The sequence below is a fragment of the Mustela lutreola genome, chromosome 2, assembly GCF_030435805.1.
Source record: "Mustela lutreola isolate mMusLut2 chromosome 2, mMusLut2.pri, whole genome shotgun sequence".
In the NCBI taxonomy this organism is placed as follows: Eukaryota; Metazoa; Chordata; class Mammalia; order Carnivora; family Mustelidae; genus Mustela; species Mustela lutreola.
In genome coordinates this window covers 103934552-103949715 of record NC_081291.1, presented here as the reverse complement: position 1 = coordinate 103949715, position 15164 = coordinate 103934552, and the positions used below count along the sequence as shown (strand labels likewise).

Below are 15164 nucleotides of genomic sequence, written 5' to 3'. Positions count from 1 at the left end.
GGGAGGACATAATGTCTAGAATGCTCTGTTTAACCTCTCACCTTATTTATGCTCGTAATGGCCATCATAGAAACACATAATGGTGGGTATGGAGAGGCTGTGCATTTTGACCCTGTCCTGGGGTTCTTCTCTGCTGGGAGCACAAACTTGATGAACCTGGCTTGATTGGCCCAGATGATCAGCATGTGGCCCCGTTAATGTCGAGGTTCTAAGGAGTCAAGAGGGCATTGCATTGTGTCCACGTACTCTCATCCAGTTGTGGAATAGACTTTGCAGGCAAACATCCGGGGCCTGAGAAGTTGGGATCTGGAAGAAGATTCTTATAGATGTGAACCACAGGAATGAATGAACTTCTGGAATTTCCTTACTTGAGAGGGGTGTGCATGCTTGTGGCTGTGGCTTTTGGCTACTGGGTATACGTTCTGCTGCCTTGTGTACAAGACTTACCTAATGACTAGCAGACTAGCTAATCGCTTCAGAACCCGAAGTGACTGGTGATTTTCACACAAGTTCCCTTCACACATGCATCTAGGTCCCCGAGAAGAGAGGTTAAGGGTAGCTGGCCTGAGCTGCTCTCTGCAGACCAAAGTGGGGGAGGACCCCGCAGGTGCATGGGCTCAGAGAGGGAGATGGGATGTGCACATCAGATTAGAAATTATGGACATCTGTGTAGACAGATAACATACAGCCAAGAGGGATGCTAGAGGTCTTCTAACCCCTGAGAGGTTAGGCTACTTTCCCAAGGGCCACTGTTAGCAGATCCTGTCCCTGAAGTCTGGTGGCTCTAGTCTGAAGCCAGCCCTTCTCTCGGGGCCTTGGTTTTCTTATCTATAGACTGCAAAAGTCAGCAAACGTCCCCTCGTGTCTGTGGCTGTGAGTAATCTAGTGGCAGAGCCAGGGCAAGACACCAGGACCTTGGACTCCAGCCTCCTCCCAGATCCTCCTGTGGCATCTCTCACATCCTGACACTGTTACCAAAGGTTTGAACCTTAGAGCCAGAGAGACCTGGGTTTAAAGCCCACTGATAAGAAGTAGCTGTTAAGTTAGTTAGTTGTTAGTTCTGTGACCTTGAACTTACTGTTCAACTTCTGAGTCTTCTCTTCAAAATGAAAAGAATGCCTGTCTTTAGAGTTGCCTTGGAAATGGAAGTAGGTAAACTCTTCACTACAATAGCTGGCTCCCGGCAAGCATTCAATGGATGAGTTATTTCTGTTTGTAACAATAGATATTGTACCTCACAGTCACCTCATGTGTCTGGACCTGAGGCTCCATTTCTGTGAAACAGGAGGGTCAGTTTGGACCTGTGCTTCTCCCACTTTGCCCTCTGCAAGGGAAGTGGAGAAAGAACACGTGCTCAGGGGTAGGGTCTTGGGGGCGTAGCCTGAAGCAGCTTGTGGAAAGCATCACATTTCTTTGAAGCCCTACATTTATTTGTAAGTCGACTTATAGTTGTCCTTTTATACCATAATGTGAATACATTGGTTGTTTTTTTTTTTTAAAGATTTTATTTGACACAGAGAGACACACAGTGAGAGAAGGAACACAAGCAGGGGGAGTGGGAGAGGGAGAAGCAGGCTTCCAGCCGAGCAGGACCCTGGGATCATGACCTGAGCCAAAGGCAGATGCCTAACGACTGAGCCTTATTTATTTATTTGAGAGAGAGTTGGGCACATGTCACGTGAGGAAGAGCATGACAGAGGGGAGAGAGGGGCAGACGGGGAGGAGGAGGGAGAGAATCCCAAGCAAACTCCCCACTGAATAAGGAGCCCCAACTGTGGGGCTCGATCCCATGATGCTGAGATCATGACCTGAGTCAAAACCAAGAGTCAGACATTTCACTAACTGAGCTACCCAGGTGCTCCAGAATACATTGGTTTTAATATAAACCCCCAAATCTTTGAGTATAGTTGATGCTCTGGGAAAAGATGGCCTCAAGTGTCCCCAAAGGGCACACAGAGGCGCTCCTGTGGGGATGGAGGTGGGATTGCATCGTTTCTAAGATCCCTCCTGGCTCCACCTAGGGTACGTGGTACCCAAGAACGTGAAGAACCCTTGGAGGACAGTCTCCCCTGGGCCCCTGCCCCTAGTTGGAAGGGGGTGTGTTAGGTAGAGGTGGAAGCAGAAGGGAGGGAGAAGATGTAGCCCTTGCAAATGAGGACGAAGAAGGCTGGAGAAGCAGGGCTGTGTCTGAGCCTGACTTTTGGTCTGTGGGCTGATAGACCTGGCTGGTTTGGGTTGGCAGGCCTCCATCACCCCAGGTAAGTTCCAGGAAACACTAAGCCATTGTTTCTCCTCTGCACCTGGAAGCTGTGCTGGGGATGGGCCCTCCTATCACAGGAGGGCGGGTAAGGGCAAGGGGTAAGCTGCATGTGGAGACATGGGACTTGTCACACTGCCAAGGCATCCTTCTAGCAGTTCTGAGGCAGCACCCAAGGCCAAGGTGTGGGGTTGAGCCCAGCCAATGGGAGGAGAGAGGTGGAGATCCTGGAAAAGAGCAACAGGCTTTGCGGGGACAACACAGATTTCTGGCCTGTGAATGGGAAGAGAGAGCATCTGTGTGTGTGGAAGGGGCGGTGGGGGGCAGAGGGGGGAGGCAGATCTGCAGGTGCTGATCCAGGCCCTGCATAGATTTGCTAGAGATTAGCCAGTATGCCTGGACCCTCTCTCAGGCATGAGGGATTGAAATGAAGTCACCATTTGTTTAGGACAAATATAAAAGGGCTTTCCCTGGCCAAGGAATTGCCTACATTAGTCATATTTGTACCCATCAGATAGCATTCTGATAAATCTCAGAGAACATCACCAAAGTTGTTACAATGGCAATTTCCTGTTGGGCATGGTATTCATTATGATAATAAGATTTAACCTATTTTGACGAATTCCTCCCGAGCATGTTCCCACATAGAGCTAGGATGTGGAGTTAAGAAGGATTGGATTCTCCTCCTGTTTTATTAGCTATTTGACCTCAGACACGTCACTTGGTCTTAGTCCCAGCAATAAATGGGGTTAGAACATACCTCAGCGTGTGGGGAAGTGGAGGTGGGGTGGGATTGGAAGAGCATTTTGTAAGTCGTCAGTAGCTTAATGTTAATTCTCAATAAAAACCCTTTTGGCAGCATCAGCGAAGAGCATTGCTATCCTCGACACGCCCGTGCAACCGAGTCTCCATCAGTTTAAAGACTGTAACTCTCTAAACTTCTCTTAATTCAAACCATCCTTTGTAACTCAAAAACGGCCCTTTTTCAGATGCATTTCATTGCTTTCAGGCATGCATGATCATCTCATCTCTCTACTTCTGGCACATCTCTATACTGTGGGGCTCAACTGCCCTGCAGGCCCTGGGCCGGGCCACGCAAACCTCGGAGATCCCCGTGCCCGTCTGTGCAGATACCTGTGTGGCCCCAGTTTCTTCATCTGTAAAATAAGAGGAAAGGGGGTTGGACTAGATGATTTAGGTCCCCTTCCAGCCCTCACGTTCGGCGATCAAGAATTTGGGAGGGTGAGAGCAATGCAATTGTCCACAGGGAACTGAAACACACAAGTCAACACTCGGAAACGTAAATTAGTAATCCGCTGTTTGCAGCAGGGCAGTACTTACAGCAATATCTAAATGAATTAGAACATTGAAGTGAAATGTGATACCTCTTATTCTTCATAATAATTGACTATCAATTGATAAAGAATGGTCGACTATTTAATAATCATTACCGAGGGAGGGATTGTGTGCCTGACATCGTTAGAAGTTTCTTTGTGTGTTACAGTTACCATATATTGGGTATTCCAAGTATTTACTCTGGGTTAGATATTGGAAGTGGCTTCTAATCCCCACAGAGCCCCACAAAACAGATGTACAGACAGGGAAATTGAGGTTTAGAGAGCTTAAGTAAATCACCCAAGGTCATTCAGCTACTAAGTACCAGAGGCAGGTTCAAGTGCAGCCATTTTGGTCTGACTACAGAGCCTGCGATGGGCCCCCTTGCCGATGTCCATTGGCTGGCTGTCACCCCTAACTTTCTCTTAAATTGCCAATTTGTTGTTATTCTCATCCTAGGACTGGCAATTACCCCAGCTGTGTTTTTGATACAGTACTGGGCCTGACCCCAGAGGAGGAATTGGTCCTTTCTTTCTAGCCGCATCGGCCAGCCTGAAATCTTCACAGAGAAAACCCAGCTGGCTTTAGCACCGTCCCGCCTCCGGCATGTTGGAGACACCCAGCCTTGGCTCCCTCCTCGTTCTGCCTCTCTCGCACCTGCCCTCTTGTCTCGGTGCTAGTCAAGGGTGGAAGGAACCCTAGAAATCTGTAACAGTTTGCCAGGCCTTTGGCTTCAGCCAGAGGAGACAGATTGTGTTGGTGGGAGTAATTAGAAACCAGCTGCAAACTTGGATTTCACATCGGGGCCCATGGGAGCTGACACATCAGGTTGGCCCGTGCCTCATTTTCCTGTGCTGTGTCACAAGGGAGAGGATTTGCAAGAGGAGCGTCCCCAGGCCTCTCAGTCAGGGAAGTCTGAGCCAAGGACGCACATGCCAGAGGCAGATGGACGACGGCCTTGCCCCCGGGGCCCCAGGAGTTCCTGCAGGGGCTGTGGACCGCTCAAGGCTGGAGAGAGTCTTCAGACTCTGCCTTGGTTCTCGTCAGCCCTCCGCATCTCCACAGCCCCACCTGTCGGTGGGCCTTCCTGCTGCCCCTCTCCTTGGAAGACACCGTTCCAGCCCGGTGCCTGAGGCTCGAGCGTGGAAAGGCAGGATCCCACAAAGGGGTCCTCCTCATTCTGTCTCCTTACATCAGTCTCTCCTCCACTCAGCCTGAAGTTGATCCAGCCACAGAGCTATTTTCCTAGGGGGAATGATTTAGGGGATGCTGGATCCCCGAAACTGTGTGCAGAGTGCAGGGGCCACGTTCAGCAGCCAGGCCTGGGTGAGCTCTGTTCATCCTTCGTGTGCATCCGTGTTTTTAGAACCTAAGTCCTTAGGCCTGTCCCTTTAGCTCATTGCCACACTCCAGCTCCCTGCAGAAAGCAGAGTGGGTAGCATGTGCTTCAGGCAGACGCAGAAAGAAGGGATGGGACATGCCAGTCTGGTGTTAGAGAAGCTGTTCAGAGCCCCCTCTGGGGCTGGGAGTGGTCAGCAGTGTCATGAGGCTCACTTCCTTCCTGGGCCTTCTTTTCCAGAGCTTTTGTAGGCTTCTCTGAAGAGCAGGAGAGGAGGGGCAGGCAGACTCATGGTACAGAGTGATGACCTTTCCTTTACTCCTTGTACCTCTCCTTTCTAGATCTTCCCTCTTCCCTATGTCGTGAAGTTACTAAATGTCGGCTGGACTGAGGTGGGGGGCGGGGGAAGAATAAAGTAGTAGAAAGAAAAGGAATATGTTCCATTTACTTTATGAATGATATGCCCCCACACTCTGCCCATTAATTTTGCTGTTAATATTTGCCCTTCTAAGGCATTCAGTGAGCTAAGTCACCTTAAGTACACCAGGAATACTGCTGACGCCTAGTGCACACTCACTAAATAGTAGCTATTATTGGTTCCCTCTTTTTCCTCCTTTTTCCCCTGGGGTTTCCTCTCAGTATTTTCAGCCCTAGTTTCTCTCTGGACAGACTTCATGGAATCAAAGGCTCAGCTTGGGAGTCGGCCAAAGGCTGCTAAGCTGGAATGATCACTTAGTGCCGACGCTTAGCATTGGCTCTGTCTCTGTCCTCATGGCAGGGGCTGGTGTGCCTTGTTGACAGGTGTGTCTGTCTGATTCGGCCGCCCAGCCTATGAAGTCCCACATGGTGGGCTGGGAACAGAAGTTTCTTTCCTCCTCCCCCTGGTGTCTTGCATCGTGTTCCTGCTCTGGGCTTGGATCGCTCTGCTGAACCTTTCCCACCTGCCCAGATGTCCTGTAGAGGCTAGAGACACAGGTGTCCCCAGGCAGGAAGTGTCCGGAGAGACCCATCAGGCCCCACAGAAAGAGGACCGTACAGAGAGAAGGGCAGTGACTTTCTTAAGATAGCATGGCTGGCCAGGACGCAGCCACAGTGAGTACCAGGGTTGCTGACTATCTCTCTGATGCCATTTTACCCTCCGGTGGCCCCCACTGGGGCCACGGTTGCCTCTTTCCTCTGAACTTCTGAGAGAGATCTTAAAACAACAGTGATGTTAACCACAGCAGCTGCTGCAGATTGAGTACTCACTCTTGCCAGAGAATGGGCTGGGCTGCCTTTCATACACATTGCCGACCCTCATGGCAGCCTCATAGGTAGTGGGGTATTAGCAGGAGCCCCGTTTTACACCTACGTAAACTAAGACTTTCAGAGGTTTTTATGTGGCTCAGGCCACACAGTTTAGTGGGGGAGAATGTAACATCTGACTGTTGAGCGCTCTGTTCCTCTCCGTGAGGCATCCTGGGGATGGGAACCCGGAGCATGGTTTCTGTTCCCCGAGGCGATTTTCGGCGCCCCCACAGACTGAAGGTGATGGGGGCCACCCCTACAGGAGTATCATTCCTGGGGTTTAAAAAACTCGGCTCAGTTGGTGTGATTTAACAGAATGGAGAGAGGAGCCATGGTGTTTGAGAAGGGGATGGTTGGATTAACAGACTGGGGATCCCAGATTTACTTCTGTAGCAATAATTCCTAGTAACAAAATGAATGAACTTTAGGATTATTGCTAATTGTGATGGAAATGTGCTTTTTGCTAATTTAGTTATAATCAGGGTTTCTGGTTCTGGCTTTGATTTTTTTTTTTTTTTTTTTTTTTTTTTGCATGTGGCTTTTATTGCAAAAAGCTTCTTTCAGCCTGTACTCATTAAATCCCAAATTAAGCAAGAATCCCAACAGGAAGAGAGCAACTCCAGGAGACCAGGCCTCTCTCATTCACACTGTGTGTGCGGTTGGGTGTATTGATTTGATTTGATCTCTGTGTGTGTGAGTGTGTGCATATATGTCAGTGTCCTCTTTTAAGAAAATTTAAAAATAACTTTCTGCCAAAGCTGTGGGCACTTGGAGTAGGATTGCTGAGCCGGCATCCTCCTCCTGCCCGTGGTCTGCCCGTGGTCTGCTGTTCTGCTGATGTGGCCGGGCTGACGTGGGCAGCTCATCTGCCTGCAGAAAACCCAGTCCCTCCTTTAATGTGCTTTTCTAGAGGAAAGGCCCAGGAAGCCCAGAGGACAGCCACCTGGCTTGGGGCTCAGGGCAGAAATCAGCTGGAGGGGACAGAGGGGGCTGTCTTCGAGTGCTTTCACTTGGGAAGCCAGGGACCTGGACCCGAGTCACCTGGAAATGCCAGCAGGAAACTCAGTCCATCCAGGGCACCAAGACTGAAACATCCTCACGCCCATTTCATACATTGGAAGACTGAGAAGCAGCGTTCAAAGGATGCATGAATCACATGCCTGGTTTATTTTTACTTTTATTTTTATTTATTTATTTAAAGTGACATTTTATTCTTTTTTTTTTTTTTTTAAGATTTTATTTATTATTTGACAGAGAGAGACACAGCGAGAGAGGGAGCACACGCAGGGGGAGTGGGAGAGGGAGAAGCAGGGTTCCCGTTGAGCAGGGAGCCCAATGTGGGGCTTGATCCCAGGACCCTGGGATCATGACCTGAGCCGAAGGCAGATGCTTAATGACTGAGCCACCCAGGTGCCCCTATTTTTATTCTGGTTTAAAGCCAGACTGGCACCCATGTGTCTGGAGCCAAATTCCTAGGCTGCAAAGGGGTGGATTTTTTTTTTATTGGCAGGACCTGTTCACCTGCTTCTTGCCTTACATCCTCTCTCTAATGTTCTCAGAATTCCCGATATGATAAAGTTAAGTGGTGTCCTCATTCGGAAGAGATTTTTTTTCAATACCTTTTTAACCCAACTTTCTACTCATTCATGTATCCCCACAAGTATTTGTTGAGAACTTATCATGTGTCCATTAGTATTGTCGGCACTGGGGATACAGCAGTTAGTGAAACATGCGGGAGTTTGTGTTCCAGTGGGGGAGACGGATGTTAATCATAGAACCACACAACTCCGTGACTTTCAGCTGTGAGCTGTGGGACAAAGAGGGATAGGGGATTTGGTGTGTGCTGCTAACATGGAACTAGCCTAATCTTTGTGGGACCAGAGGTCTGTGTGCAGCATTTCCACTCAGCCGTTTTGGATTTGGGTAGATGTGTTGTTTTGTTTTGGATTTATTTATGTATTTGAGAGAGAGAGAGGGTGGGGGAGGGAGGGGCAGAGGGAGAGGGTCTCAAGCTGGCTCATAGTGGAGCACAGAGCCTGATGCAAGGCTCCATCTCATAACCCTGAGATCCTGACCTGAACTGGAACCAAGAGCCCAATGCTTAACTGACTGAGCCACCCAGGCATCCCTGTTTTTGCTCCTGAGCCCAAGTATTCAATTTAAAAATTGTTCTCAAGCTCTGGTCCATATTGCTGATCTTTCAGGGATGTATTTTAACACACTAGCTGTGTTTAGCATGTTAGCTGTTCCTACTTGCTTGGTGTAACCCACAGGTTTGATAGACATGCCTCCCATGTTTTTGACCACATGGTTGTCCTTAGTTCTATCCAATTCAGAAGGACTCTCCAGTCCTGTTATGCCACCAGAGATCTCCGTCAAGAAGACTTAGATCCGAATTTAACACCATTCCTCAGTGGTGAATAGAGTTGTTTTTTGGATTTATTTCTTCCTTTCTTAGCCATAAGATTTTCAAGAATCTACCATGTCTTCCAGAGGTCTGGGTTTATATTCTGTCTTGGCCAAGGACTTAATTGACTTAAAGTCGTTCTCTTCATCAGTATCTGTTTCAGCTTCGTATCTCTCAGGTACACATTTGTTTAACCGTTCTCTTTGGAAGAAAAGGTAGAACCAAATTGGATACCGATTCACCCTCCTTCTCACCCATTCCTCAAAGTCACACTCCATTACTCTTATAAAACCACTTTTCGCTTTCTAGTTGTAGATTGTTAGGAGGACAGACATGAGAGCAGATGGTGAAGGGATGAGAGGGGATGGGTTAACGCAACAGTTCTCCAAGTGTGTCCCCAGGGGATCCTTGGAGTCTCTGAGACTCTTTTAAGAGCCCAGAGGTCCAAATCATCTTTGTAATAAGTTGACATTCACCTTTTTCAATCTCTTTCTCCAGTGGAGTTTCCCAGCAGCTGCAAATGCAGTGATAATCACAGTAGACTGAATGTGGAAGCAGATATGAAAATCTAGCTGTCTTCTATTAGCCAGACATTAAAGAAATTTACAAAAGTGTACAATTCTTACTAAGCTTTCTTTTTTGTTTTGGAAAATACATTTTTTCTTTTAAAAGTGTTATTTATGTTAACAAACAATGGCTTATTATTGATGTTTTTGAATGAATTATTGGGTTTAATTTTGAGTACAGTAAATATTGTTAGCAATAATGCATAAACAAAAACTCTTTGATATCCTCACTAGTTTAGAGGAGCATAAAGGGGCTCTGCGACCAGAAATTTGAGAACTTCTAAGCTAGAGAGTAAAGGGTCCCCCAGGTCTTAGAAGAATGAATACCAGTTTCTCAAGGATCAGGCAGAGCCCCGTGGAAAAGCTTAAAAGTCAAGTCATTCCTGATTCAGACATGTACAGTTTGTCCCATGGTGTGAGTTGCCACAGCAAGAGAGATCCCTTTGGAACTACAGAAATCCTTTTCTTCCCCGGAGGAGAAGGACTGGGCTGGGCGTCACGGTGCTACCATACTTTAGAGGTATGCACCAAGGACCCTTCCTGAAGCTCCCCGGGGGTCAGAAGGAGCCCTGCTGGGTCCTGTGCGCAACCTGAATGCTTGGAACCTGGTTCACAGATCGTAGCCCAGATTCCTTAAGACAGTTGCGGCACGGGAGTTCCCCATCCTCTGTTCTCATCCCTCCCACTGCAGGGATCATAAGCTGGGCTTCTTTAGCTGAAGGAAAAAAGGGCAGGGTCTCAGGAGGCACATATCCCATGAGCCCTGTGTGGTAATCCCATGCCAGATGTGCCAAGGGGTGAGTGACGTTCCAGGCCAGATGTGGAGCTGGGGGTGTGCCCAGCCCCTCCAGGGGTTCAGCTCTCTGCTTGACAGCGTCCTCCCTTTGCTCCGCACTGAGATTGGCCTCGGCAACCCCAAACGAGGAAAAACCTGTGAGCTTCCACTCCTGGTCTCGGCGGGACTCCATGGAGAGAGCCTCTACAGCTGGCAGCCAGGGGTTTCAAAGGTCACCCCAGCTGGGCGGATTAGAACAACAGAGCTCCCTGACTGAGTGAAATTGGCTGCCCGGCAGAAGGCAAGTTGCAACATCTGCGAGCAGAGTCAGGCAGATGCCCCTTAACTTTGCAGTCTAGCCCTGGGCTCCACCGCGTCCCTGGCTCTCCTTTGTGGTCTTCCTCCTCTGACGGACGGACGTTGGACAGGATTCTCTGCAGTCCAGAGGTAAAGCGTGGCTGCCCGGGTGTCCCGACTCATGGGAGAGCTGCCCGGGGAAGAGGCCAGGGTAAGGCACATCGGTTCTTGGGCGTATGGTTCTGCCCCACGGCTTGCCCCGGTGGGTCACAGCTAGGCCACCTGGCACAGCCCGCGGCCAAGGAGCTGCTCACTCGGGCAGTAGGCACTGTCAGGGAATGGGTCAGGATCTGAGCGCAGCACAGAGAGAAGATGAAGGTGGAAGAGCAGAGCTGTCATTGCCTGGGGCCCTTGCGCCTGGGTGGTTTGCTGCGTCCTCGGCCTGTGGGGAGGTGGGAGGTGGGTTCGTGGCTGGCTGCCAGTGGAGAGCCTGCTGGGAGCCCAGCCCTAGCGGGAAGGCGGGTGATTTCCAGGATGCCTTGCTTGCAGGGTCAGGTGCTTAAAGACTACGATCATTTTAAATGAGTGTACTTTGGGAAGGAAAGAGGACAGCTGGTTTCTCTAAACTTGTTCTGCCATCCCTAATTTTTAACATTTCTTTTGAGTCTTTTTGCCTCAGAGTTCACCGTCTTTTGGCCACAGTTGAAAATGTTCTTTTCTGGGTTCAAGAAACAATTTAAAATGCTTTTGATCAAATTAAGGTCAAGTTAACTTAGGGCTGCTTTGGATGATTAACAAATTATGTTACTTGCGAAAACCTTATTTGGAGGTGAGCTTTGGCCCGAGCATTGTCTGTAGGGGGCTGCCTCCAGCTCTCTTGGACCTCCGTCTTCCATTTTTTTCTCTTTTTAATTCTCCGTCCTTTGATCTGCATTTAACTGGTATTGATTGAATGAACCGCCAAGCTGCGTGTGTTTCCAGCCACTGAGCCCGGCTCTGCCAGTAGAGAAATTACGGCGAAAGATACCTCGCCCCTCTCGTGTTCTTGACTGGAATGTGGTCATCAGGCTGGACAAGAGATTAGAAGGGAATAAGGATGGTTTGGTTTGATTTATTGTTACTATTATTATTTTACAGATTTTATTTTTTAGTAATCTCTACACCCAATATGGGGGTTTGAACTCGTAACCCCAGCATCAAGAGTCACACGCTCCACTTACTGAGCCAGTCAGGCACCCCTAATTTATTATTATTTTTTGACAAACATCTCAGTTATGTCAGTAACCATTACTTGCCAGTGTGGATGGATTCTGTTTATGCTGCTGATGGCAGTGGGCGGGGCGATGGGCTGAGCGAAGCTGTTTGGTGTCTCTGGCCAGCCTGGGCCTGGGCTTTGGTCCTGCTCGCCTGATAGTTAACTTACTACCCCTGAAACCACCTTGTGGGGGACTGGATGTCTCCTGGCTGGATTGACTTGCCTGTTCCTTTTCTACCCGTGAAGCCAGACCTCCCCTGAGGGTAGATGACTTCTGTTTTTTGTATTCTTGAAGCCAAGTACTTTCCCTTTGATGCTAGCTAGCATCCAGGACCTTTGGGAGATTTAGACAGACCTCAGATGATCTTGGATGGGCGTGGTATGCAGAGAGGGTCCTGAGGCTGATGTCACTACTTCTAGTTTTCGGCTCCCCAGAAAGCAGAGGGGGAAGAGTCTTGTGTCTTTCAAACCCAAGTCTAAGGGCAGAAGCGGAGGCCCATTGCCTCTCCCCCATCCTCTGTGAAACTCCTAAGCCTCTGCCTGTTTTATCTCCCTTGACTGGGGACAGTAGGAAATGCCTCTAGGAGGCCTACAGGGTAGGACAAGGGTCAGACTTTGTTTTTGGTTTCTACTTCTTAGCTCTGTGACCTTGGACAGGTGTTATCTCTGAGCTTCAGTGTTGTCATTTGTGAGAGGAGCATAGTCAGAAATGCCTTGCAGGACTGTGGGGACTGCCCTCAGTCAGTTGTGCTGCTATAACAGACGCCACGGTGCTGAGGGAGGCTGCTGTGGGCCTCAGGCCTGCCTTCCCTGCCTCCTCACGGAGTTCGGCCATCTGCTTCTCACTGCTGGTCACAGTAATTCCGTTCAGATCCCCTTGCCCTGAAGGTGATGGGGCTGAACTGGGCTCCTTGCTGTCCTCGGTGAAGAGGGCCTGTGTCCTCCTGCAGGGTGGGGAGACCAGCTTCTCTTTGGGAATGGAATGATGACAGTGTTGATTGGCTACTACTGATTGAACCCCTTTCACGCTATGTTGTGTATTTTGTATGGGCTCTCACTCAGATCCTCCCTGCAGCCTTCTGAGGCTGAGGTTATCACCCCCATTTTACAGAAAAGGAAACCGAGGCCAAGAGACTGGAAGTACCTTGTGGCTCATGGCTGGATCTGTGGCAGGGTCTGAGCCTCATGTTTCCTGCCCTCACTCTGAGCCCACTCCGTGCTGAGTGTCTCTGTGGCACTGGAGGAGGCCAAAGGGAGCAGAGTTCCCTCGAGGGTATGGTCCTGGCCGTTCTGCAGGATTTGAGAACCCCATTCCTTCCCTACTACCAGGCTACCACACTTGCCACACACATATGATTATTCACTGCTGCATCTCAAACATCTAGCCTGGCATATGATCAGTGTTCAAGAAATCTATTTTAATTGAGTGAATGAGTGTATCCTGATTTTTTCCATTAAAATATCATGATGGGGACGCCTGGGTGGCTCTGTTGGTTGGACGACTGCCTTCGGCTCAGGTCACAATCCCGGAGATCGAGTCCCGCATCAGGCTCCCGGCTCCATGGGGAGTCTGCTTCTCCCTCTGACCTTCTCCTCGCTCATGCTCTCTCTCAGTGTCTTTCTCTCAAATAAATAAAATCTTCAAAAAAAAAATATATCATGATGACTTTAAAATGATTGTGCAAACATACACAAACACATACACATAAACCAGTGATCGAAATATGGCAAGATGATAATTGTTGGAGTTGGGCAATGGATACTTAAGGTGCTTGTTTTATCATTCTTTCTGTTTTTCTGTATGTTTGAAATTTTCCATAATAAGATTTATTTTGAATTTAAAATTTCTATATCAATTCCTATCATTATTCTCCTTGTAAACATACACTTGAATAGCTCCACTGTGTTCCACTAGTTCTCACTGTTAGACACTTGGCTGGGCCTTTCTTTCTGTTTCTACTTCCTAGGATTATTTTTCTATTTCTTCTGCTATAAATAATGTGATTAGCCTCCTTAGATATAAATTTTATGCTGCATCTCTGATTTCTTCCCTAAATAATACATTGCTGGGGCGCCTGGGTGGCTCAGTCAGTTGAGTGTCTGCCTTTGGCTCAGGTCATGATCCCAGGGTCCTGGGATCGAGTCCCACATCAGTCTCCTTGCTCAGCAGGGAGCTTACTTCTCCCTCTCCCTCCATGCTCCCCCCTGCTCATTCTCTTTCTCTTCCTCAAATTTAAAAAAAAAAAAAAAATTGCTAAATGTAGGATTTCTGGGAGGAGAGATGGATTTTTTTTCCCAGAATCTCTTTGCCAAATTGCTTTCCAGAGAGATCACACCAACTGATATGCACCCAACCCCCAGGCAAGCATGCCACCTTACCACAGTCTTACTGACATTTTATGTTATCTTTTTAAATCAGTGTGGTCAGTTTTTTAGAAAAGATAATGGCTTGTTCTGACTTTGTACTCTCGGATTCTCACGAAGTCCCGGCCATGTCCCTTTGTTTAGAGGCCATTCGTCAGTCTTCGGTGAACTGCTCTAGCCATGGCCTCTGTGCATCTATCTGCGGGGCTGTTTCCTTCTTAGTTGTGAAGTATTCTCGTCCTTTGTTTTTGCTGCAAACGCTTTATCCCATCCATCTTTCAGTGCTGTTGATAGTATGTTTTGACCTGCAGAAAACCTCAGTTTTACATGTAAATGTGCAGGCTCCCTCGCTGGCTCCTCTGCCCTCACAACCCTTTGCCACCGGCCAGCTCTGACTGTTTACAGGAGGCAGGAGGGCCCCTGGTTAGGAATAGGAGCTCTGGCGCTGGCTGCCTGGGTTCAAGTGCCAGTTCTGGCCCCTACTAAATGCCGTGACCTTGACCAAATTTCTTAATCTTGCTGTGACTGATCCATAAAATGGGGATGATGAGATTAACTGTCTCCTAATGTTTATATGAGGAGCAAATGAGCTGTTGTTTACACGTGCTTAGAATAGTTCCTGGGGAATAGGAAGTTCTACAGAAGTTTTGCTTATATTGTTATCTACTGCTGTGAACCTGTGAGTCTTATCACTTGGAAAAGATTTTGCTTGCATGGCTAATACCTTACCAGCCAAAGAGAAATCTGGGTTTGTCAGACAGAGGCATACCCTGTTACAAAACAGACTAATTGCATGCCCCTGACACCACTGTTGCACTGTGAGTAAGACGTGGTCCCTAGTCTTGAGGTGGTCCAGCCTCCCAAGTGGTGGCTGTGGGTGTCCACTGACTGTCTGGGATCTGACCACCCGGCTTCTCTCATCTCTGCCTCTGTTCCCAGCCTTGACCTCCCTATGAGACTCTGGCTTTCATTAGCAGAGAAGGGATTTGTTGGAAAGTTGGGGAAGGAGGAGCTTCCCAAATGCACCGGGAATGCTGGCCATGCACAGGGATGAGGGCGGCACTTTGTCTCTTCTGACCTGGTCTTCCTTCCTGTTTGCAGACCATGGGGGATGTGAAGCTGGCTGCCTCAACACAGGTTTCTAAAGCTTCCATCAGTGTGGATCACTCGAGAGCCGGTTCCGTGCCCCTGACCGAGGCCCCTGCTTTCATTGTGCCACCTCGGAACCTCTGCATCAGAGAAGGAGCCACCGCCAAGTTCGAAGGGAGGGTAAGAAGCATGG

General features: G+C 48.7%; 1 protein-coding gene across 4 annotated transcripts in view; it reads left to right on the top strand.

Moving 5' to 3' along the window:
- The window catches only part of MYLK (myosin light chain kinase), a 265162-nt gene that overhangs the window by 74838 nt on the left and 175160 nt on the right, over nucleotides 1-15164 (top strand). For 2 of the 4 annotated variants that reach the window (XM_059162870.1, XM_059162869.1), the window contains exons 1-2: nucleotides 10287-10474; nucleotides 14984-15151. In XM_059162870.1, the coding sequence (XP_059018853.1) occupies nucleotides 10445-10474; nucleotides 14984-15151 (198 nt within the window). In that variant the 5' untranslated portion in view covers nucleotides 10287-10444. Of the gene's footprint in view, nucleotides 1-10267; nucleotides 10475-14983; nucleotides 15152-15164 lie in introns of those variants that run through there. The other 2 variants (XM_059162871.1, XM_059162872.1) reach the window with 2 other exon arrangements.